Source organism: Neodiprion fabricii, chromosome 2 (assembly GCF_021155785.1).
Source record: "Neodiprion fabricii isolate iyNeoFabr1 chromosome 2, iyNeoFabr1.1, whole genome shotgun sequence".
Taxonomy (NCBI): domain Eukaryota; kingdom Metazoa; phylum Arthropoda; class Insecta; order Hymenoptera; family Diprionidae; genus Neodiprion; species Neodiprion fabricii.
In genome coordinates this window covers 18,039,295-18,064,222 of record NC_060240.1, presented here as the reverse complement: position 1 = coordinate 18,064,222, position 24,928 = coordinate 18,039,295, and the positions used below count along the sequence as shown (strand labels likewise).

The 24,928-nt window shown below is 35.6% G+C and overlaps 1 protein-coding gene across 2 annotated transcripts in view; it reads right to left on the bottom strand.

Annotated features, from left to right (window-relative positions):
- LOC124175112 (breast cancer anti-estrogen resistance protein 1) overlaps positions 1-24,928 on the bottom strand; it is a 128,057-nt gene that overhangs the window by 25,328 nt on the left and 77,801 nt on the right. For both annotated transcript variants that reach the window (XM_046555022.1, XM_046555021.1), the window contains one exon: positions 9,698-9,821. In XM_046555022.1, coding sequence (XP_046410978.1) covers positions 9,698-9,821 — 124 coding nt within the window. The remainder of the gene's footprint in view (positions 1-9,697; positions 9,822-24,928) is intronic.

Sequence of the window (24,928 nt, the reverse complement as noted above, 5' to 3'; positions counted from 1 at the left end):
AGATAAACCGTTTCAAAAATATCAGCTATCAAAAATAACACTAATCAAAAATTTCAAATATTTTCCAATGAAACTACAAAAAAATATCATATGCCATATTTATATTATTTTTTATGTCAAATTACTTTAACTCTGTTAATCTGAGACTGCAAACTTTTTTTTTTTTTGCTAATTACTTCAATACTTAACTCACAAAAAGCACAAATACATAAATATAAAGGTTAAAAATATCACATAAATGATTTTAATTCTGTGGCCCTTCACATTGTTTTTAATCGAACAATTCATTTCTGCCGAGCGGACATTTCATATACACGTTTTTAAATCACAAAAAAAAAACTTAAAAAATTTACTACTACAAAAGTCAGAGGTCTGGATGTCTGCATCTGGATTTTGATCGTTTCAGGATGATTCTGACCATCAGTCCAACAGGCAGACACGAACAAATGATTTAGTACACCCTTTTTTTTAAATTTTTTAAGCGCCGTCAATTGCCAACGCAGGCCTGTCATGGTGGCGGACGTGGTCCTTAATGTTTCTTATGGTACAAAATTTGATATTAATAATGTCTGCCAGACGGACAAATAATTTAAAAATTTTGGCACCCAGCTCCCTAGCTTCTATCCTGTCACTTTCCCGTCGCATAACAATTAGGGACTGAAAAATAAAAATTCAACCCACGAAGCACGCTGTCTGTATTATACATATTTTCTAAAGGCCAGCTAGAAATACTTATTAGACGGTTATATTAATTGGTGAATTAAATTTTCGAAGCCTACCTGATTTAATCAAACTTTCTGTTGAGTAAGATGGACCTCATAAATTTTTTACACGCAATGTGAAAAAATTGAGAGAGTTTTTTCAAAATTGTTCGTTTTGTTGTTTTTGTTCGTCCATCATATTGGATTCGCCATTTCAAATTTTCGAATTTCGACTTCAGATTGATAATCAGCGACCCCAAAAGCCCGTCTACGCAAAATTTTAAGTGAATCGCATGTACGGAAAAATGTATGCATGAAAGGGTTAATAGTTAATAATCATTTCTGTCAATTAAATATTTGCTTTCCGTCCGTTCACATCATACGCCATCGGTTTCACAGCTAATGAATTCTTTACGAAATTAAGTCATGTACCACACTACCGCGTTATTATAGCTATAGACCGGTAAACTTCCGTATTTTCATCTCTGTTCAAGTTTTGTACAGGTAAAGCGATTATTTATATAATTTTGTATACTTATAAAAATCTCTTATACCTACCATCGACCAAATATAGCTGGATCGACCTGCGCTGTTATTTCTATCTCTGTGTAACTTCTGCCAGAGATAGGAGAGATCTGTGCTTCTGCATAAAACAACCACCTCTCAATTCTATCTTTATACTCATATAATTTTGGATGAATAATCTGGGCTGAAAATGGAGAAGTCGAAAATTCTTGCCCGAACTGAGCACTACAAATATAGCAAATTATTATGCGTCGGCTCTCCGTTCACGCATGGCATTGAAATTGGGTTTAAACGATAGCTTTTTTTTCTATATTTATTATAAAATCGTGTACTTGGTGTGAGACTGAACTGAATCCCTCGATGCCGTTACATTTCGGTACTAGGATACTAATTTTTTCCTACCTGAAAGGAGCAAATCTGATGATCTCTGCATAATGCATGGCCGTGGATTTCAGTATGCAGCGATCACCAGATCACCGACTTCTGAAGGCGAAAAAAGTTTCCAGCTCCCGAAACTTCGAGGTGAATATTTTAAGAAGCAATAAGCCTAGACCTACAAATCCCAAGGAGTGGGTGGTAGGACGAAAAGGGGAAAGAAGTAGGGTTAGCCCTTTTTCTTCCGTCACTCCTGAATTCCCAAAAATAGCAATCACGTTACATCATTGCTGTAAAATTCATGGTTGAAACTTGGATGTTAACAGATATAGTGATATATCTACTCACTTGTATGACCAACAGAGATTTCCATAGAGATTACGTTTCAAAGATAGATCAACATTATACATGAACAGTTTTCTGTTTTTTATTTTTTTTTTTTTTAAATAATTGGATTTGTTATCAGTGACCCAAAAATCTTCCAGCTAATAATTTCTACCAAAATCCGAATGTTTTGAGATTTTTTTTTCTACCGTATCGGATTCGCCATTTTGGATTTCGCAAATCTAACTTTAGATTCGTGATCAGCGACCCCAAAAACCTTACGGTACCAATTTTCATTAGAATCTGTTCATCCAATCTCAAGATATCACCATTTTAATTTTCTTCTTAGAATTTTGTTGTTTAAATGATTCAAGAATTACTAAACCGATCACAACCAAAATCATTGAAATCCGGTAACTCGTTCTCGAGTAGTCGTTGCACAAAAAAATTTGAATACACACGTTTATCAAGATCTGTGGTCTTCTAACCTCTCCGGTGAAAATATTATCACATATTTTTCCCCTCTCACGATGAAATTCGATAACCGATCGATGCACGAAGAGCCAAAATATATCAGTTGTAATATTCCCAGCATCGTCGAAATCGTCAGTTCGGTCAAGAATTTCATTCACCTTCAGACCGTTCTTTTTCAGACTACAATATATGACATACGCTTGAAGTGTATATGTATAGGTAGGTAGACATACTAGGTTAAAATAGATCCACCCCCAGAAGTTCACGGAGACAGCACAAGAGAACGCGTGTCGATCGCTCGCGCTCGGTCGATAATAACGAACGTGGCAGTGCGGTATACGATTTAATTTCGTGAGCAATTTGTCCGCTGCGTGACACGTGATGCGAATGAACGGACAGAAAGAATATCAGAGCCAGTGTGGAGAAGTTTTTGAATACAAGACATAAATCGGTGATGATTATTTACATCGATTTGTTAAATATAAAAATATTGCGGCATAAAAATGGCACCGAGTATTGCTGTACTTTCTTGAATAACGGTGCGTCGACTTTTAGTTTATAAGAGCCAAGTTGTTGGAATTATCTACGCAACGAATAAGAAAGCATTCGAATGTGCTCTAGAACGTACGTTTAAAAATGTATGAAGTATATTTCGACGAAGGAAGAGTCGCCTGTCAGATAATTATCAAAAAATTATTTTACCGATAAGCCCAACCGTCTGAGGATTATTTATACGAGACGTAAGATTAGAGAGTATCGATATATGAATTACTGTTATCTTTCCATGAAACTATCTGATAACGTAAGTGGCGTTGTTCTAAACAGTCTCCCTTCCCAGATACACTTAAAATTGGGCTAACTCCTAAACATCCAACACCGTAACTCCTATAATAATTAAATGTATATCCATCTATCTCGTGTATAGATGAATAAGAATTCTCGACCTCGTATGTAATCTATTATAGAATCTTGGTGATCGGTCAATTAAGAAAACGTATTTTTAGTTAACGTTTCGACCCGGATATGGGCCCTCCTCAGAACGATTTATTTATTTAACTGTCAAGAACAACAAAAAGATTTTTTATAGAACAAATAACAGTACTAGAAGTAATCAGACTTAAATATTGTAGATGTAATACTCTTAGAGCTATTATATATTGTTGATTAGTAAGAACCTTATGATTAATTGAAATAAGGATGTCTTTGAGTGTTATTTACCTTTTGAATTAAGTAAGTGGACTAAGATGTAGTCGAATTCACAAATACTATTGGTGGAGACAGTGTTCTTTTGAGTGACGGTAGACAATGTCAATCTTCAAGTTATTTTACATGTGGGAGTTAATAGTTGGAAGTCATTAATTAAAAAGATTAAAGAACTATGTTTCTTCACAGTCAGTATGTCATTGTGTTAAAAGGTTATTAAAGAAGGTCTTTTTAGCAATAAAATTAATTCACAGGTGTCAAAGAAGTGGAGGTAGGCTCTTTATAATTAACTTCCACATGTCTAACCAAATATTGTTGGTTGAACCAACTGAGTCAACAGGTGAATAACGACTGATGGGAGAAAACAATGTAATACAGAGTGAAGGTGAACCTATTATAAACAATTATACAGAAAAACAATAAATATTTTGTAAGAAAAGTTATGTAGAAAGGACTGTATAATGGGGACAAAAAAAATTTTTTTGTATGTAGTTAAGGTTAAACAATATTTGTTGTGTGGGCGGAGATTAGAGGTTTTGTAAATATTACTTAAATGTTCAACATCTTGTCTAAGATTAACAGAATTGGTGTGACCTACAATGTTGCACATTTCTAATAACAGTCTTCTATAATAATTGTGTTCTTCACAAAGGATGTCTGTGTTGTCGTAATTAAAAGTGTGTTATTTATCGATACTATGTTTCGTTAGAGCTGTGTGACGTTCTTCAATCTCATGTACTACATACAAAAAAATTTTTTTTGTCCCCATTATACAGTCCTTTCTACATAACTTTTCTTACAAAATATTTATTGTTTTTCTGTATAATTGTTTATAATAGGTTCACCTTCACTCTGTATTACATTGTTTTCTCCCATCAGTCGTTATTCACCTGTTGACTCAATTGGTTCAACCGACAATATTTCGTTAGACATGTGGAAGTTAATTATAAAGAGCCTACCTCCACTTCTTTGACACCTGTGAATTAATTTTATTGCTAAAAAGACCTTCTTTAATAACCTTTTAACACAATGACATACTGACTGTGAAGAAACATAGTTCTTTAATCTTTTTAATTAATGACTTCCAACTATTAACTCCCACATATAAAATAACTTGAAGATTGACATTGTCTACCGTCACTCAAAAGAACACTGTCTCCACCAATAGTATTTGTGAATTCGACTACATCTTAGTCCACTTACTTAATTCAAAAGGTAAATAACACTCAAAGACATCCTTATTTCAATTAATCATAAGGTTCTTACTAATCAACAATATATAATAGCTCTAAGAGTATTACATCTACAATATTTAAGTCTGATTACTTCTAGTACTGTTATTTGTTCTATAAAAAATCTTTTTGTTGTTCTTGACAGTTAAATAAATAAATCGTTCTGAGGAGGGCCCATATCCGGGTCGAAACGTTAACTAAAAATACGTTTTCTTAATTGACCGATCACCAAGATTCTATAATAGATATCTCGTGTATTTCCTGAATAATCCAATATTATTTCACCATCACGTATACTTGTCTGGGTTGCCTCGCCGCTTTATTGCCTACGTTCTCTTACCTAGCCTAAGACATTTGGACAACCCATGGTTAATTCTTAGCGCCCTCGGAAGAACTGTACTGCTCTCCGCATTTCACGTTTCCACTTCGTTGTTCATTATTATTACTCGTGACAATTGGTACCCAACATCAACTTGATAAGATAAGATTTGTACGTGGCCGGAGTGCGACACACAGTACTATGCAACATTTATGCGTACAGTTCTCTTAGAATTTGAAACCGACGAACACTTGGAAAATGTAAATAATACTGCGGAAGAGTATCAGTGAGAAAGTGCCGAGTAACGAGTGCAGCAAAGTGTTATGCACCGCGACTCATGTCAGCGGCACATCTGTCTTTCAACCGGATTCTCTACTTCGTCGTAATACTAGTAATAAAAAGATCAGGGACAGAGAGTTTATATCATCGCGTACTCCGCTATTGCTCAAGTTATGGGGTAAAATAAAAGTAAAAACATATCACTCATACTGAATACGATATTGATTGTTTCAATGTTTCACTTGACTTCCAAGCAAGCTTACAAACACACGTTAATCAATGGTCAACAAAATTCACAAAGGAAAAAATAAAAATAGTGCATTTGAATAATGCATAGCAATGGAATTATGAACATTTATTGTAAATGCCTGCTGAAAACTTTTTTCAAATTCATCCATTACTGTTGTTCCATTTTGTGACTTCAGCTGGAGTGATGTCCATAACTGCAGATGTGGATTTAAATATTCTTATAACTTTTTGCATAAAAATTTTACACGTCAATTTAATAGAAAAAAAAGATGTGAAGATAATATGAATTCTAAAGTGGAGGTTCACGATATCGGCAAAAATTTTAAGAAAATTAAAATGCTGGCTTGAGCATAATTAAAAGTGTGATCAAAATCGATAGCGTGTCTAGTCAGCGCTGTATAATTATCATCATGTTCATGGATATTTCGTTTATGTTCAATTATTCTCGTACGTAACTTCCTATTTGTTTGACCTATGTATGACACGTTGCATTGAGGCGTTGAAAAATTTCATCAAAATCAGTGTCGTTGGAGTAGCGAAACATGTCGACTCCAATTACTTGCATCGTTGATGCAAATAACAGTGAACTGCAGGTGAATTAATGCGAGATGCGTTTTCTGCTGATAAGCATGGATGCGGCGTAAATCTCATTACATACGTCACAGAATGGGGCCAGCCTAAGAACCTCCTACTGGGGTGCGTTTCAAGCCGATTAAACATCAACAAATGAAATGATTTTTTTTTACTTTGTTATTTAAAGAACGCAAAAGCTACTAAGCTAATTATATTCAAAATCTAACTAGTTCTACGTAAAATTCCTATCAAACCAAATGCATATTGAAAACCCTGTAATTAGTTTAAACGTGTGAGAAATAGCTGATGTTACTGTTAAGTAGCCCGTAAGATTAGAAGTACAGTACATTGAATCTGACAGCGTCAATCACTTTTTAGAAAAAGAGATTCATTATAAGTGTCGACGCAACGAAGATTCGGCAGATCGTTAATATTATGTGAATAACGAATTACCCCTCATAATAATATTATTACCGATTTATTTTTTTGACATCGTCTCGCAGAGCAAATAAAAATAATGATTGAAAATATTGTATCGAGAGTGTGAGAAAATTGTGAAAGTTTTAGTTATAAACAAAATCGATTTTTGCGTGACAAAATTTTTGTAATTTTTCAGATAGCAAGGCTTGAAGAGAGAAAAATACGAGAAAGAATCTTGTAGAATCCACATTTTTCTATACTTGAAGGGTCCTGAAAAAAAAACCACTTTGGTCCATTTTTCATTGAAAACGGGTTAGCGATACCATTGTTTAGAGAGTACATTCGGGAAATACAACTGTTAAATGAAAAACCAGCATCTGTCCAGGAAAATCCTGCCAAAAACGAATTACTTTCGGAAATACTCTTACGAGAAAGCAAACATTCATTTACATTTTTCTTTAAATAACTATAGCAATTTTTTCAGCGTTGCGCGTTTGGACGGAGAGTCTCAGCGATACTGAAATATAGCTGTATTTGATGAGGATGAATCTAGTAAAGTTACTGTGACGATTCATATTTAGGAAAAATCGCAAATTCGCATCCTTGCGACTTTCCGAAATTTAGTAAACCATTATAAATAGAATATACACTGATCTCGATAGGCCAATACCCTGAAAATCATCATAAAATTGCCGAATAATGATTTTTTAACCCTTTGTTGCCACGTTTCTATAGAATGACGTACTTGCCACACAAGGGTGCTATACAATATTTTTTTTTCGAACGCATTAAGTTGACTTTAAAGGATCATGTAGATAATATAGTCAAGAATTAAATTAGGTGTACCAAAAAAAAAAAAAAAAATGCTAAGGAAATTGAAAAAAAACAGTTTGATAATTTTTCTAATTTCATATAATTGAGAGAAAAAAAGCCAGTGGTGGTCTATGCCCCAGGTGGCAAGTGAGGGTTGACGTTACTTGTTTCAGTCTCAACGTATTCGAACGTTTTAGATTTTTCTTTTTTCAAAAATATTCCAAACTGCAATATCAGCAACTCAGATTTTCATTAAACATGGCATGCCGAATATCTTATCTCCATTCATGTTTTTATCCATTGAAAAATTATCGTGATTTCAGCCTCAACATATCGCTCACTTGACTGGCCTATTATACGTAGGTGTAATGTATATAACCTAACCTAACCTAACCTAACCAAACCAAACCTAACCTAACCTAATTAAGTGAATATTAGTTTAGGAACAATGCAAACTGCGCGGCAGGAGCTCAAGGGAATTGACATTAAACCTGAATGCCAGTCACAATCCTCGTGACATATTTGCCTCCGGAGGTATTCAAATTTAGAGGACGCAGGCACGCGCGTTCGTCAAACGTCAGGCCATTAATCCACGTACAAGAACGAGTCACTACTTAGGATCCGGATGGCTGTGCCGTTTTTATTCTCAGCTCATTGTTCTCTTCGATTTTGTGTTCTCACAAATAGTACGCTGATAGGTGGTATTATTAAAGGTTTCATTTGTTCGAATTGCATGCCTCCAGGTAACCATTCAAAAAATTGATACTAAATCTCGAAGAAAACTTTTATTGTCCGTGAAATTATGGTATAATTACTCAAGACTAATCACCTATTATTCTTCGGTTACACTAACTCCGCGTAGTATGTTTTCAAGTGAACGTTTAGCCTCTTTGACGTTGATGGTGTCACAATTTGACAGACATTTCTCTCAATTACTCACGTTAATCCCATAAAAACCCTGGGCAATCCGTTTGCGAGTGAATCGAAGTCAAGATTTGTCGTATCTCACGATCAGTGGAGAAAGTTTTTTTCTTCACATTAAGCCGAATTGCGGTATTTTATAACTTTTGTAGGTTTAGGATTAGGTTTTTCAACTCTCTCGAACTCCAAGTGACTTTATAGGTTAGGAATTACTCGCAACGTGATTTATTCTTGAAGTTTTTCAACCATTTCTCAAATAATCAATCGTGTATTATCAACCTACGGATTGATCCGATTACTGTAACTGAAAAATGTTTACTGCTTTAGCTATCTCTGAATACGTATTCCGAAAATTGATACAGTGCACAAATAAATTAAACAAGTCTCAAATTGCAGAGATGAATATCAAGACCTAAAATTGTTCCACATCCTTATGACCAGACGTATGCATACAGATAAGGGGAAATTAGAGCATATAATATGTTGGACCACCATATAAAATTGGACTGTTATATAAGAAGTATATTTCTTGTCCTATACTTTAAGGTCATGTAGCACACCTACCCTTACCGACCGAGCAAACCCGCCCTTCTCATCCTACATTACATCAATAAGTGAATGGAACGGGTTCAAATTTCAACGGTGCATCATTCTTTTGTAGCAGAATTCAGGAGCCAACCAGGAATGTTCGACCGTGTTCTTTCCGGAATGGCGGAAACTATTTCAACTGCGCACTTTTTGGCCTTCGAAATGCGGGGTAACGTGGAAATAGTAACACATGTGAAGAAACCACAAATTTTTTCAACGATTTTCGGGATACGAGTCACTTTCTTGAATTCCGCCACCAAAGAACGATACACCGTTGAAATTTGAACCCTTCCCGATCGTTTGTTTATTTAATACATGAAGAAAAAGGGTAAGTTTTCTCGGTCGATAAAGGTGGGAGTACATTATGACCTTAATACAGAGTGGTCCAATTTACCTGGTAGTACAGCATACCCTTCTTCCTGTTGTATTTAAGACTCCCGATATCGTTAAGTTCAATAAAATTGTAAATGGTTCTTCACTTGTTAACGCAAATTAATGTCCTAATCAGGGTTTTCTCTTCAAATCAAATTATATTTCTCTAAATAACAAAATAGATCAACTGATACAACACGATGAATTGATCAATCGATTAATCGAACAAAGGATTAATCAAATATACCAATTAATCGATTAATCGCACATTCCTAAATTGAATATATTTGTTCTCTTATTGTATAAAAAGGTCAGTACAGTACACGTACCGATGTGAAGATGATCGTTAATTGGGTTGAGCGGTGAATCGTGGCGCGACGAAGGTGCTGGGCTGCCCCTGCTTGCCGGAAGATCGTAGAGGTAGACGTCACCGCATTTCTGGGGGGTAACCACCTGAAAAATAGAAAAGAGTCACCTCCGCTTGAGTAAAACGTCTGATTACTGAAGCACGAACAGTTGAATTATTCGGGGCTAGGTAGTCACACAATTGATATACAGTCAGAAGTCAACCCTCGTTGTGTTAATGTATTCTTTTTGCGGTACCTCCGTCAAGAACTCGACTACTTGGTGGTTTTTGGCGGAAGTCAGCGTGGAAAATAGGATTTGTGGCATGGACGCATATAGCGACTTGCCACGAAAATAACTGTTCTCACGTCCGGTTCGTTCTTTTCCATATTTCAATAAGCCGAAAGGCCCGAGCTTAAGGAAATCTGCAAGGGATGTAGTAAGAAAAGGAAGAAGACAAAGGACTCAGATTGTTTCCTCTTTCATCTCGACATTGACGTCGGGGATTTGGCACTGATGAATTTTTACAGAATCGAGCAGAGGGTAAAAAAATCAGAAGAACCGAAAATCAGAATGGCCAGAATTCCGAATTTATTAAACTCGAATGACGACTATAGCAGAATAGTTACTGTCTGAAATTTTAAGTCCCGAATGGTGCCCAATAAGAAGCTGCAGTTTACTAAAAATGTGTTTGGTTTCTGCTTTCCTGCTCAACTGCTTTCCGAATCAATTACTTCAGAAAACGTTATTTTAATAATTCAGTCAATATTCCAGAAAACAAATCTGTAGAATTGTTCAAATTCTCAAACGTCCAAATAATATAAAAATTTTAATTTGAACTCATCATCTGGAAGTTGTAGAAAACAGACGTCCAGAATGTAGAAGAGTCATTACTTAGAATTGTACAATTTAGAAAGATTGGTATTCCTAAAGTAAACGTATAGAGCGCTTATCGTCAGAATTTCACATTTCGAGCCTAACGGTTTAATTTATTTCAATCTGTAAAATGTTTTGGCTTATACATCAAATTCTTTACTGAATACTCAACAAAGAAAAGTAAACACTAAGCAAATGGACAACTTTTAGTTTTACAAACCGTTGAATCAGGCAGGATTAGTACGTGTTATGAGTGGAACCACTGCTCATGTCACGGGCAAAAAGCCGAATGACGCATCTTTGAGCTGGTTCATTCATTCAGCTCAGCTTTTCAAATACCGGAATTTTCTACTCAGATTTGTAATCAGCGACCCCAAAGACCCATGATTGCAAGATTTCAAGAGAATCTCACGTAAAAAAAAATGTATGCATGAAAGGGTTATATAAGATAAGAGTGTGCGAATCTCGAGTTTCAAACAGATGCATCGGGCGCATACTTTTAGTTGCAATATTTTTGTATCATTGAAAGATGAAATATCACTTCCCATGTCATTAAATTATATTTCTTGGTTTTTAATATGATTTAAATTATTGATTCTTCTGATATATTGCGATTCTTCATTCTGACGATTCTGATATACTTCAATTCTGTATTCTGATCCTTCTATGAGATTACTACCCGAAATTCTAGCCGTTCTGATTCTTCACCTTTCGCATTTGTGAATTCTAATGGACCAAAATTCTACATTATTATTCATCTGAATGTATCTTATTTCAGATTATGAGCGATAGCATTTGCCTCATTCTGCAAATGGCCTTTCGAAATTTTCACCAGTCGTGTATTCTAAATTCCATAATTTTAAAGTTAGGTACTTTTATAATCTATTTGTATTATTTCTGACTCAATGAGATTTCACACTTTGTTCTTTCCATGTTGTGAATTTTCGGTATTTTTATATTCGGAGTTCTGGCCATTCTGATTTTCGGTTTATCCGATTTTTCATCCCCACCCATCGAGTAGACAACCGACTGTTTTCAAGTACACGAGGGCATACCCATGAATGATATACGTATAAACGATCTCATGTAAATGCGTCGACTCCACACGAAAGAAGTTTTGTATCCAGTTTAACAATAATGTGTTTGCTGATCTGAGGAAAATCTGGGGAACAGTTTCTTCTGTTGAGTTCACAAGACTGTAAGTAATGTTTTATCACCGTAACCAAATAATGATTGATTATTTTCGCCACTGCAAATACGATGACCTTCAAAGATCAGATACCAATATCACATGTGAAGTCAACTTCAAACTTGTGTTATTTCTCTAACAATAAAAACGATAAGAACTGTAATACATTTATTCCCAGGATGCACAAAGTTTTTCATGAGACTCATGGTTTTGTGATCGGTTAACCGTGAAAAAATTGAAAAAAAAAAAACAGAATCCGTTCATGCTGCAGTAATCACGGTGAAAAATTGACTTTGTTCGATTGACGGAAACAAGCATGGCATAAACTGCAAGCGTCAGTCTTTCCGAAACTGCTTTCTTAATTCTTCATATTTAGCACCCGACAGTAGCTATGCAACATTACAAAAGAAAAAGTCCAATTCACGTAATATTTCGGTTTCGTGGGGTTCCAAGTTAATCTTTGGCCAAGCTTCAATCATTGGGGTCATATTGATTCTTCAGAAAAGAAGCTTCCCTGTCATCAATATTGTATTCAAAGGACCCTGCAGAATACTTATGAAAATTGGCTCCTGGTTGAATTGGCTGGATTTTCAGTATGTTGTAGTACATATCCTCCCGGTCAATATTTCTAATGGACACAAGTCCCAAAAATCAGTATTTTCCAAGATACAGGCTTCGGAACGGGGGGTGCATGGATTTCTTTTTTTTTTTTTTGATATCTGAAGACACGCAATTTTTACGAATTAAAAAACTTGAAAGGGTACTTGAGATCAAATAGAAGTTTGAAATTCGTGACCAATGTGGTTATATATATTAAAAATGATTCGTCGAAGTTGGTCATGGTAGAATATCCTTTTATTAATTGATTAAGTGATCGCGACATTTCGATCGGCCACGGCCAATCATCTTCAGGCAATACAAGTGACACTTCCTCCTGACATGGCTAGACAACAACACGTTATGCTTGTAGGATTGTCGATAATTATTGCCTGAAGATGATTGGCCGTGGCCGATCGAAACGTCGCGACCACTTAATCAATTAATAAAAGGATATTCTACCATGACCAACTTCGACGAATCGTTTTTAATAATGAAATCAAATATATCAGTCAAAACTTTGCAGCCAATTTTCAGAGCTCCGCACACGCGTGAAAAATAGGACAAGTCGATTATTACAAGAGTCGGAGAATCGAGTTATTCACGCGAAATCTGACATTGCACAGCATTTCAGTAAACCAGCGAGTTCACACATGGATTCAACGCATTGATGAAATCAATCACAGCTCCCGGCCTATCTTTGAGAAACAACCTTGCAGTTGTGTGAGTAATATGTTTGACTTCAAGTCCCCTTGAAGCTTTGTAATTCATAAAAATCCCGAAATCCATAGGTATAAAAAAAGGTGTTTCTGGACACCTTTCTTCCGAAGTCTGCATCTCGGAAACTGTTGCTTTTTGGGACTTGCGACCAGAAGAATTTTCGATCAGTAGGACACATACTATAATATAATGAAAATCCAAGTAATTCGACCGGGAGCTGATTTCACACGGGGTCCTTTCCGAAAATAGGAATTCTTGAATAAAAAGTGGTAAAGGTAGATCAAACTTTGGAATATAATATATCCAATTGGCAAGATTCCAATAAAGTTTTTAGTTTCTAAACCGGACTATATCATTGAATGTCATCGCGCAAATCTGTCTTAAGCGTGACAGTGTGGAATTGCGGAGAGTAGTGGCTGCCATTCCAGAGTCCTGAAAGGACTTTAGGGGTGGCGCAAACTCCGTCCTGGTAGCCATGGAGACCGCCTCTCGTCCCTTTCTCTTCCTCTCTATGTCTCGCGGCGTGTAGGACGCTGTGTATATGTGCAGATTGTTCGGTGTGTACCAACACCTACGCAAATCCGTTATCGACCCGCACCTACTACCATCCTGCAGGCAGCGTACGTTGGTATATCTCGTGATAGTATACTATTCAATTGATGCTCGAAAGATTATAAAGCACGACAGGTAGGTATAACCATGGTTTGATTCACGGGGATGGATTCAATGGTCTGCAGACATCAATCCCAGCCATTTTATAATCCTTCGAACCTTCGGCGTTTCATCGTATTTCAATATTTTTCCATACATATTCCAGTATAGCGCCAGGGCGTGGAGATTAAAAATGAATACCGCGATCGGATTTACTCCAGGAGATGAATCAAAACCGACTTGGAGTACACGGAATTGATTCTAATTCGAAAAGTATGTGAGAAAGATTCGCAGAACTGGCAAAAAAAAAAAGCCTTTTCTATCTTGTCACTAGGAAAATCGCGATTCCAGCAGTGAGGTTGTAATAATATGGCAATCCTATCCGGCACAAAAAAGTCTTAGACTTACCGTCATACATTTTCTATACAACAATTTGATTGACAAAAATTCAGTTTCAATTTTTCTTCTTTGTTTTCTCGGATCAATTTGTATTTAACTCAATTTTTCAAATTCTTCGGTACTGACTATCAAGTTTATTTGTAAACATGACTAGTTGTATTCGTGTTAAAGTTTGGGTTCGTAACAACTTTACTAACTTTGCAAGAAAAACGGTCAGGGACCCAGGTCAGCTAACTACTTTCCAAAAACTTGATAAAGTCCAAGATCGGTTAAATTCTTAATCGAAAATCATTTCACGTGGAAAAACATTGTGACCTAAGGATTTTTACGTACTTATGGCCAATTAATCCTTTTGATGCCTCGTGTCCATAGATGCGGTATACCTCATGGTATAAACGTATGGTTTGGAAAACAGAAAATCGTTCTAGTAGTTATGAACAATTATCCTAACCTTTGGAAAAAAATCACTATTTTGCAAATAGCTTCAGCAGAAAAATTTATTTGTTATACCTGCATGGAAAGGTGGACTTTTCACAATGTGGAGGGACCGTGAGTCGCGGATTATCGAACCAGACGAAAGCCGTATCGGAATATACATCACCGTATCGTCGGCTAGGAGGAGGAAGGTGTTGTTTCGGCTTTGATTTGAAAAACGTGATGTTTCGCGGGCGATTTTTTAAATAATTTTTTGCAGGCATCACGCGCGAGAAATATGAATTATTAGTTTAATTGCATGAAAAAATCGATATCAAATAGCCATGTATTTTAATTTTTTGTACCGATTAAATTCTTACCATACGATGGAGTCATTGAAATGTTCGTACGTCACATACGATTTAAGATGTTGTAGTAGATTGTAAAAAAATACAACTAATCGTCTAAATATAATATAAATAAATTGCAAAACAGTACGCGTGTAGAATTCGAATTTCGGAGCCTATAGAGTATGCATTAAGGTTCATATAGTTCTTTCTTGAATTTGCTTAGCGATGAATAAAAAACTGCACTTCATCTGGATAAAGTAAAAAAATCCGTTAAACATTACGGTGGGAGAATACAGACTATTTATTTCTCACTCTGGAGAGTCGCCAGCTATAATCAGCGACTTTTGACTGATATAATCTATACAGCCGTGATGCGTGAGGCAAAGGTTAACTTGAAACATAGGAAACTTTAGATCTTGCTCAATGGTATGGTGGCTAACAGAGAGAGAAGTAAAGGATGAAGTGCGGAGAGGCCGTTCCAGTCAATTCAGCCAGCGGCTGTAACGTTGAGTTCACCGATTTTCCAAAAATGCATCCACCCAAGTGACATACGAGGCTGAACATAGTAGCCAGAATTAGCAACCGAACGTTCTAATGTTCATTTCAATAAGATAGCGAAGTCCTAAAATCCAAAGTTTGTAAAATACCTTGAATCCCCAATACTTTTATAGAATTATGAGTATAAGACTGGACTACATTTTTCTATTTCCAAAAACGTTAACACGTTTGGCTGCTAACTCAGGCTGCAAGTTTGAGCTTCATAAGTGATATAATAATAAAATTACGAAATACGTTAAAGACGTTTCACCACATAGCTTTCCTTTGTCATATTCGAATACTTGATTAAAACGTTCAATTACGTATCTCACCCTTGAAATTTACAAAAGAATAAAATTTACGGCGCAAAGTTCGAATATTTTATAATCGTATTAATCAATGTACATTAGACTGGGCCAAAAAAATTGACTATTTTTTTTTTTTTTGAAAAATATATTGAGAATATCATTCAGTATGGCAAAAAAAAAAATTCATGAAATTTTAAGCCCTTAATATCAACTTTAAGAGGTCCATCATCGCTATTTTTGATTTTTAGTAATAATTTGATGTTTTACGTCAGAACTGTCGAAATATTGAAGTGAAAAAATTTATGTTCACTTATCCCTTTATAAAATTAAATTCCCTACAAAAAAGGTCTGATTATAGATTTTTGTCAGACCAGCCGTTTCCGAGTAATTAAGTTTAATAAATTGATATAATTTCTCGATTTGACTTTTTTAATTTGGAATTTTGTAACTAACGAATCAATGAATGTATAAAAAAGATCATGACAGATTCTTAAAGGAAATTTAATGTTCTACAAAAAAGATCTTTTAATATTTTTGCCTCAATTTAATTTTTCAAAAGTTATTCTCAATTAAAATTGAAGAAAAACTTGAAATTTCAATTTTTTTCTTTTCTCAATTAAAATTGAAGAAAAACTTGAAATTTCAATTTTTTCTTCAATTTTAATTGAGAATAACTTTTGAAAAATTAAATTGAGGCAAAAATATTAAGAGATCTTTTTTGTAGAACATTAAATTTCCTTTAAGAATCTGTTATGATCTTTTTTATACATTCATTGATTCATTAGTCACGAAATTCCAAATTAAAAAAGTCAAATCGAGAAATTATATCAATTTATTAAACTTAATTACTCGGAAACGGCTTGTCTGACAAAAATCTATAATCAGACCTTTTTGGTAGGGAATTCAATTTTATAAAGGAATAAGTGAACATAAATTTTTTCACTTCAATATTTCGACAGTTCTGACGTAAAACATCAAATTATTACTAAAAATCAAAAATAGCGATCATAGACCTCTTAAAGTTAATATTAAGGGCTTAAAAATTCATGAAATTTTTTTTTTGCCATACTGAATGATATTCTCAATATATTTTTCAAAAAAAAAAAAATAGTCAATTTTTTTGGCCCAGTCTAATGTACATAACTTGTAACCTAAATAACTATACGTTCTATTACAGATCGAATTCGTCTGGAATAAAAATTTCTAAACGACTACAAGCATCGTCTGTACGCAAGAACTCGAAACGGATCATCAATAAACGACGCTGATGTCTTTACCGAGTCTTGTTGGACTGACCCATCTAGGGTAAATACAATTTGTTAAAGTGCTCTCGTGCAAACTGAGCCAGTTCCTTAATAACCGTAAATATCGAGGCCTGTATTTCGCGTTCTTTACCCGATAAGAAAGGCGCGCCGTTGAGGATGGGCTTGGCTCGCGATATACCCCATTTCGAAGGTTATTATGAGTCAGCTGTTAGCCAAACCTACCTTAGAATTGTTGCCGATGACTATACCTAGGCAACTCTGAGATTGGTATCGGTGATGTTTCAAAACCAGACCTCGGTAAAAATCGCAACCTATTCAGTCATTTGCAGAATCCTTGACAGGAGAACCTGAACTCGAAATTCAAAAACTCAAAATGGCGGATCTAATACGGCGGACGTGAATTCAAAAAGTTATTTAATTTCGATAAAACTTTATGTCACATGGATTTTGGGCTCACTGATTACGAATCTGACCGCAAAATTCGAAAATTCAAAATGGCGGGCAAACAAACACAGCAAGACAAATTTTGAACCGACTCTGTAAAATGTTTTGGTGTACGTTGAGTTATGGCTTAGCAGAAAATGCTTTTTTTTCGTGGAATAGTACGAATTTTGACTATTTGTTTATTGTGTGTGCTATTTTTGCAATTAATAAATAAATAAATTTTATATTTTGTTTTATACTTAGAAATATTCCTGGGACCATTTGGAACAAAAAAACTTGGCAATCGTTACCAAACAAGTAGTTTAATAAATAAAAAGCTGCAAAAAAAGGTGAGCGTCCCAGCGTGAATTGAAGGGTTAAGTATCAGTAGAAAATATTGCTTGCGTTATGTTGTTCCACGAAAACGAGACTTTAGAATTGATTTCATGGAATTGTTTATTATTTTATTCACATTACTTTAAAATGCATTCATGGAATCATTGATAATCGTGAAATTACAAATCTTGTTGAGGGATTGCGAAATTGCAGTAATTTACTGGAAATGATCGATTTTTATTAATCTCACAAATTATTGATTCATTAGAGTAGAGTAGACCGGGGCTAGTTTGTACACGAGACGAATCAATACGCGTGGGTTATTCTGAAAAAGGAGCATCCGAGAAACTTTGGATCTTAACTGATTAATTTCACCATACCTTTTGTTTCTCTAGAACACAAGCCTTGCTGATAATTTCTATTTTGTGACTTCACAATTTTCGTTTTAATTCCTAACCATAAAAATACACTTTTTCACAGTACTTTGATATTTTTTTCAAATATATTTGTTGATATAAATGTCATCTGTTTGTCAACGGCACAAGTAAATTCTACTGTTATAGTGATTTTCTCAAAAAAATAATCGGATCGGAGCGATTTGGTACAATTTTTTTGAATCAAGGCTCTCGGCACTCACTCCTGTCAAATGTTGATTGTTAAAACAGTATTCACCAATAATTATTAGCAGGTAAATCTTGATTTTAAGCTTCAAATAGAAATGTATAAAAATACGATTTTTATTTTTGTAGCTTTTTCTTCAGTTTAAAATATCATGACTCAATACGTATACGTATATCAATGTTTAGTAAATCTCTGATCTTAAATGTTCCAATTTTGTCAAATACTCGTACGAAAATTTTTCAAGTTTCATTGACGCTTCTTTCACTTTATATCACGAACGGCCTCTGATAACAATCAAGTTGCGGACAACCAAATTTAGTCGATGTGCCAATTTTTCCAGTTATCAGATCATGGCACACAACTGTTTATCGAATTGTTTTATTAGTTCCTTTTTTTAGTAGCAATTGTAAAGAACATTTTCACGATACGAGTCAAAACTCGAAATAAGGAAAATACCAAGAAGTGAAGATTAACAAATGACTTACGCAAAGTGTCAAAACGATTCACCCCAGAAAATTATTGAAATTAGAACCGTTTGAGATTCATAATTCGTAAATTCGATTATTCCAAGCTCGAACTATTCAAAAATTCTAAATGTTCAAATTTTTGTTCGTTCGAACTTACGAGATTCGATGTAATGGTTAATTTGAAATCAAACCATTCAGTGTTTTGATGTAAAATTCATTTTCATTCTGCGAACATACATAATCTCTTAAACAGTTACATCTGAGAAACGGCATACGTTACTTTAACGATGCATGTTTGGGGAAGTCGTTACTTCGCAAGTCATTCAATCGTAACAAAGAAAACATGTTCATATTTTGAAAAGCCAACTCCTCGAAGGTCGCTTCAAAATTATAAAACGATTTATTCCATGATGTTTAGTTACGTTAACGTTACTAACTTCAACATGGTAGACTTACAGTGTTTGCACCGCACATAGCATACTGAAAAGTTCACTTCCTCTCTCGCTCCCGCTTTTTCGCGTGTGTAGCATTACCATATTTATGCTTCCTAAAAATCCGAGCAACGAGAGTTTGCCCAGGAGAGGAAGAAGCTCTGGGGACATCGTGGGTATACAACACCGGCAGTGAATATTTAGCGCGAGAATACTCGTAAGTCGTGACCTGCCCACGCAAACGTTGCAGCTTTTGCTACGCCGGTCTAACTTAACCAACAAGCCTCCCGGCACAAATGCTGACTGAGCCCACGTTCGGCCTACCTGCAGGATGCAGTCTGCAATGACCATTCTCCTGCACTCGCTCTCACCCCGATGCAATCTCATCGTACCCGCTTTTTTACTCTTACTTTCCGTTTCATACCTTTCTTCTTGTCTTTACTTTTTTCACCGTTGCATATGCTACGTGCAGAGTGGTGGGTAGACCGTCGTAATTTTTATCTCCAGCTTCTTGTCACACAGACTTGAATAGAGGATTCAAATAGTCGATGAACATTAAAGAGACCGGACAAGTGCGAGTAGAACTCGCGCGTTGAAGGTTCCGTACAAACTAAATTATGTTCTTTTTTTATGTGATATAACTATAAATTAACTATTTTTCGGCTTTCTACTTTAATTGTTCTGTGATACCTTGCTTCTTTCCAAATTTCATGATTCTGGGTCAACGGGAAGTACCTTATATAGGTTTTGATGAGTGAGTTTGCGATTATCAAAATATGTAACGTTAATGGCCGTATCTTTCGATTGCGTTGACTTGGAAACTTGAATTTTTCGTAACTTTAAGTGGCCGTAGTCCTTAGTATTCTATATTAATTTCAACTTGATACCTCTATTCGTGCCTGAGAAAAAGGCTCATGACTGACGGACAGACGAACAACGAAGTCATCCTATGAGGATTGTTTTTTTTCCCCCTTTTGAGGTACAGAATCCTAAAAATTAATACATTTGACGTAAAAGGTTCTCCAAAACTTAACTTTCATTTACAGTAACTATAATTTTATCATGAATTGCATTTATTCACAGCTGCATTTCTTGAGCGTGCAATAACAAGTTGAACTCAGGCTTCAGGCTTGTTCCTCATCATGAAATTTACACATAGCCTCTTCCCAAAGTTAGATAGTTTATAGTGATACAGGCGTCACCATTTCCAAGACATTTTTGAAACTGTCAATCCTAGGTCTAGTGGAATTTCCAGTATATCTGAACCTTTCACGGTTTGATTGCTCCCACACTAGATATCGACGAATAGCCGTTGTGTTACTGACAATGAGTTCCATGGTGAAAATTTCACTGTCCCAGCACAAATATGTATTTTCATCAATGGCCTTGAAGTTATGGCGGCCTGCGCTATTGGCAGCTATTTATAAATTCACAATTTATTGCGAAAAGTGTTTGCTCAGGTCCCAATTCATATCCTCTCCCTAAATTTTGGAAAATGGTACGAATCTTGAACACTATTGACACATGGCCCCTCTCAATACGTGACCTGATTTCAGATAAGAGGCAAAATAATGGATAGACCTTCACGAATAATATCTGATACGATGGCGCCGATTCTGGTCTGTATTTGAAATAATTGGTTACAGTTATATTATTCCTTTCTCTGAGGTGCGAAGAGTTTTTCTAAATTCAATACCGGTATAACCGACTGGCCTCGAAAGTCTTTTACACGCATATTTGCAGTGAATGACGAAAACTCCGGAGCATGTAAAGAGAGTCGAACGAGTAACAGCGTATAATTTGCATCTCAAATAAATGCCAGTCGCGAACATGTGCAGCTCCAGTCTCACGAACTCGCAATCAGAGTCAGTTTGTCCCACGCGAGCAAGTTCTACCGAGTTCATTGATACGTGAATGAACCTTGCGGCCCACGTATGTTCAGCGCCATTTACATTTGATGGTGTTCATTTTATTTCACCCCTCCCGACTGATCGCCGAATGACACCTACGTGTGTCTGATCCTCGCCTACGATTACATACGTGTACAAGACACTACTTACAACGTTTATTGCAACTGCCTAAAGCTGCCAATGGTTACGGATGTAGGACGTTTGATCGAAACCTCCAGCTGCTGCGTTTGCGCGTTATTTTGAGAGTATAATAATAAAACAAGTCAAGACATCTCAAATTCAATTTTACTTAAAAAAAAAATCCCCATAAATTTATATAAAAAAATTATAAAAAAATGAAATAAACGGAATCACATTGCTGTTTTAATGAAAAAATCGTTATATTCATTGAATTTTTATGGGTCACGGCTAATATCATTTGTCAATAGATGCTATACCGATCATATCAAATGAGTTTTTGATTACCTTAACGTATTTCAAGGTAAGGTATTTTGTTAATTACAATCCACAATGATTTTGCATACCAAATTTTTGTGATTGACAATTTTGTGATTTTGTCATATCCAGTTGTGTGTAGGGAATTTATTAAAAAACTAAACAAGATGTAATTCATTAATAGAAATAACAGAACAATGTATTTGTTCTCTAGTTATCAATGACTAGGCTTTTCTCAGTTAGAAATTACTTGTTTCAAATATTTTTCTGGCTTACCTCCGTCAAGAACTCGACTACTTGGTAATTTCTATGAGCACTAATTGTTAAAAAATTGACTCGCATGATTACGAGTTTTTCCATGCGTGTTTTCCGTACACAAAATACACGTTTTTATGACGGACTAGAGAGTCTACGAATGCGCATGCGCAGGGCACTGAAAAACCACTTTCAAGTCCTAGGAGTCAAAAGTAGTATTTTCTGCACAGCGCGCATGCGCTGTTGCGAACAAATCTGATATTACGCGACCCTAACCTCAATTTCGTGCTTCGTGAAAAAACTCATAACATATACTTGTTAATGGAACAAGGAAGCAACAATCTTTTCGCCTCACGTATTTGCAATATTCGTCTTCAGCTCACCTACGACTCATATTGCAAACTTACGCCTGACTCACAAATACCGAGTCTGCCTCCTTGGTGTACAATATACTATTTTGGCATGTCCGCAAAAAGGAATTAGTTGACTCGTATGAGTTTCTTTACATTACTATATACTCGACAAAAGATCCCTATTTTACGCGCATTTGCCACGAAAGTAGGTTTCGGTGTTTTGGGGATGTCGTTTGAATAAGATACAGCTTGATTGACTTTGGTCATATTTTTTTAAGCTTCATTTCGTAATTCTCATGCTCCAACTGTGGGCTTGGTGTATTCTGAGGTTTTTTTTTTTTTTTCAACTAGAACCGAAATAAAAGCTAATTAATTAGAAAGCTACCGAATGAAATATCAAATTCTTTGTAGCGTGATCGTTGAACACTTGGTAACATTTGGGGACTCCTCACCGTACTAGAAACACCTCGTATTTCCTATTATTTGAATAAAATAACAGGAACAGACCTGGATGGGAAATTATTAAAAATTCGTCAACACTTCGACTGTATTTTAAAAGTCGCACAATTCCGTTAAGTTATCCAAACAATGCCGACTTCGAGGAATGGACGGAAACGTGGAGTGAAAAATGAACTCCAAAAATTACTAAGGATAAAAACTTTCTATTATGATACGTACCACGGGTCATTCCTAAGAGTGCATATAATTACTAATTCGTTTATTTATTTCTTTATAACCATCCAATTTATTTTAGGCGACAAATTCTCCGGACGCAACAACGGTCAATGCTATAAGCTGGCCGGTAGTTCCTAAAAAGGAGTCTGCCCTCGACCCTGGCTGAGCCTGGAACAGTCCTTATAAGTCCCTCCTCTGCCGAGACAACGTTCGACCAAAGACTATGCCTTGTCCACCGAGTCAGTCCCCATGGTCACGATAAGGGTTAGCAAAAAAGATGAGGAATTTGTCTTGGATACTTAGCCCTTCACGAGCGCAATTACACAGTATACAGGTAAAAGTCGCGGTTAAAGAACCACCGCGGAATTGATTACTCTTACGTGAAGTGAGTTTTTTGATTTTACGCCGTAGCATTCGGATAATTCAACAGACATGTGGATATATTAAGACCCTCGTCCTGTAGTAACTTTCTTAAATAACTAAAATATATCCAGGAAAATATCACAAAATGAGAGTCTGAGTAATATTTAAGTAGATGAGTTTTATGAAAAGAAAATCTTCGCTAAAGCGGGATGAAGTTGTTTTGCTGATAATATAAATCGGAAGAAGTCCAATTGGTCAACATTTTCGATAACTCATAACGTTCATAAACGACATCGATCCAATTGCAATGTACGAATAGTTTGAGATGAATTTTCGACAAGTTTTTTCAATTTCTTCCAAAAAAGTTTACTCATATTTTTATGCACCTGGATTGATTTTTGGATGATAGTTGTCTCAATCGAAAAACAATGCTGTCAAAGATCTTTTGTGAAAATTTTCAATTTTTGATCGCATTTACCAGTACTATTACTTTCACCGGGAATAGAAATTAGAGACAAAACATTGCATTTTCGAAATGTTCAATATTGTATACGCTTCTGATTAACGTAAACGTTATAAAAGTTTTGACGACATATGAACATTTACAACTCCAAATTTTAAATTCTTGTTTCATAAATGTCTTAATCGTCATGAAATGGGGCGGCAATACAGAATGTGACGAGGTGTTATAGCTTTCTTTTAACACGTCAGAAAAGAAGCAATTTGCCCAAATTTGGCTGTTTTCGAAGTTTTCAAAAATATGTTATCTTCATTCACAGCGATTGAAGTATTTCCGAAGTTTTCGTTACAGCAATTGTTCAAGAAATAGTCAGCGAGTGGTTTCTTGCAACCAACGATTTTAATAAAATTTGAATCGCGAGATCAAGCGAGCCTAAAAACAGTTGAAAACTTTGATTGAATCTTAACTTAACTTCCATGCAAGATTATACATGTCCCAATTTCTGGATAACTCTTTTACACGATTCATCGGAGCAGATACAAGAGTCTTGGGCAAGTTTCTTCACCCTCGTGGGTAACGTGCATTTTCAAAGAAATACTTAAGGTCATGTAGTACTCCCAGATTTACCGATTGAGCAAACTCACCCTTTTCCTTCCTATTTCCTGAATTCCGCTCCAACAGAGCAATCAACCGTTGAAATTTGAAACCTTTCCATTCGTTTCATTATGTAATATAGGAAGAAAAAGGGTGAATTCGATCGGTCGGTAAAGGTAGGAGTAATCCATGACCTTAACCCCTACATGATCAATCGTAGTTTGTAATCGATGAAATTCTGAGATGACTGGAGGATCTGCGCAGGATGATGAGCTCCTGCACGCTATTGCTCCGCATCAGAAATAAGGTAAGCATACCTGTTATTGACCCTATCCCAATTACTGACCTTTTTTGGGTTGTATCTGTTTGATCCTTAGTTTTAAGATTAAGAAAAAGTAAATTTGTAGCATCTAACCCTCTAGCAATTGGTTTCGGTCGTCGAGAAATTCATAATTTGTGCCATCAATTTGTAATTGAGAAAAATAAAAGGGTCAATAATTAGGTCTGAACTCGTCAATAACTGGTTCGCTTACCATTTTGATCATACAAGTTCCTCGTTGCAAAACTTTCGAGTTTGAAACGTATG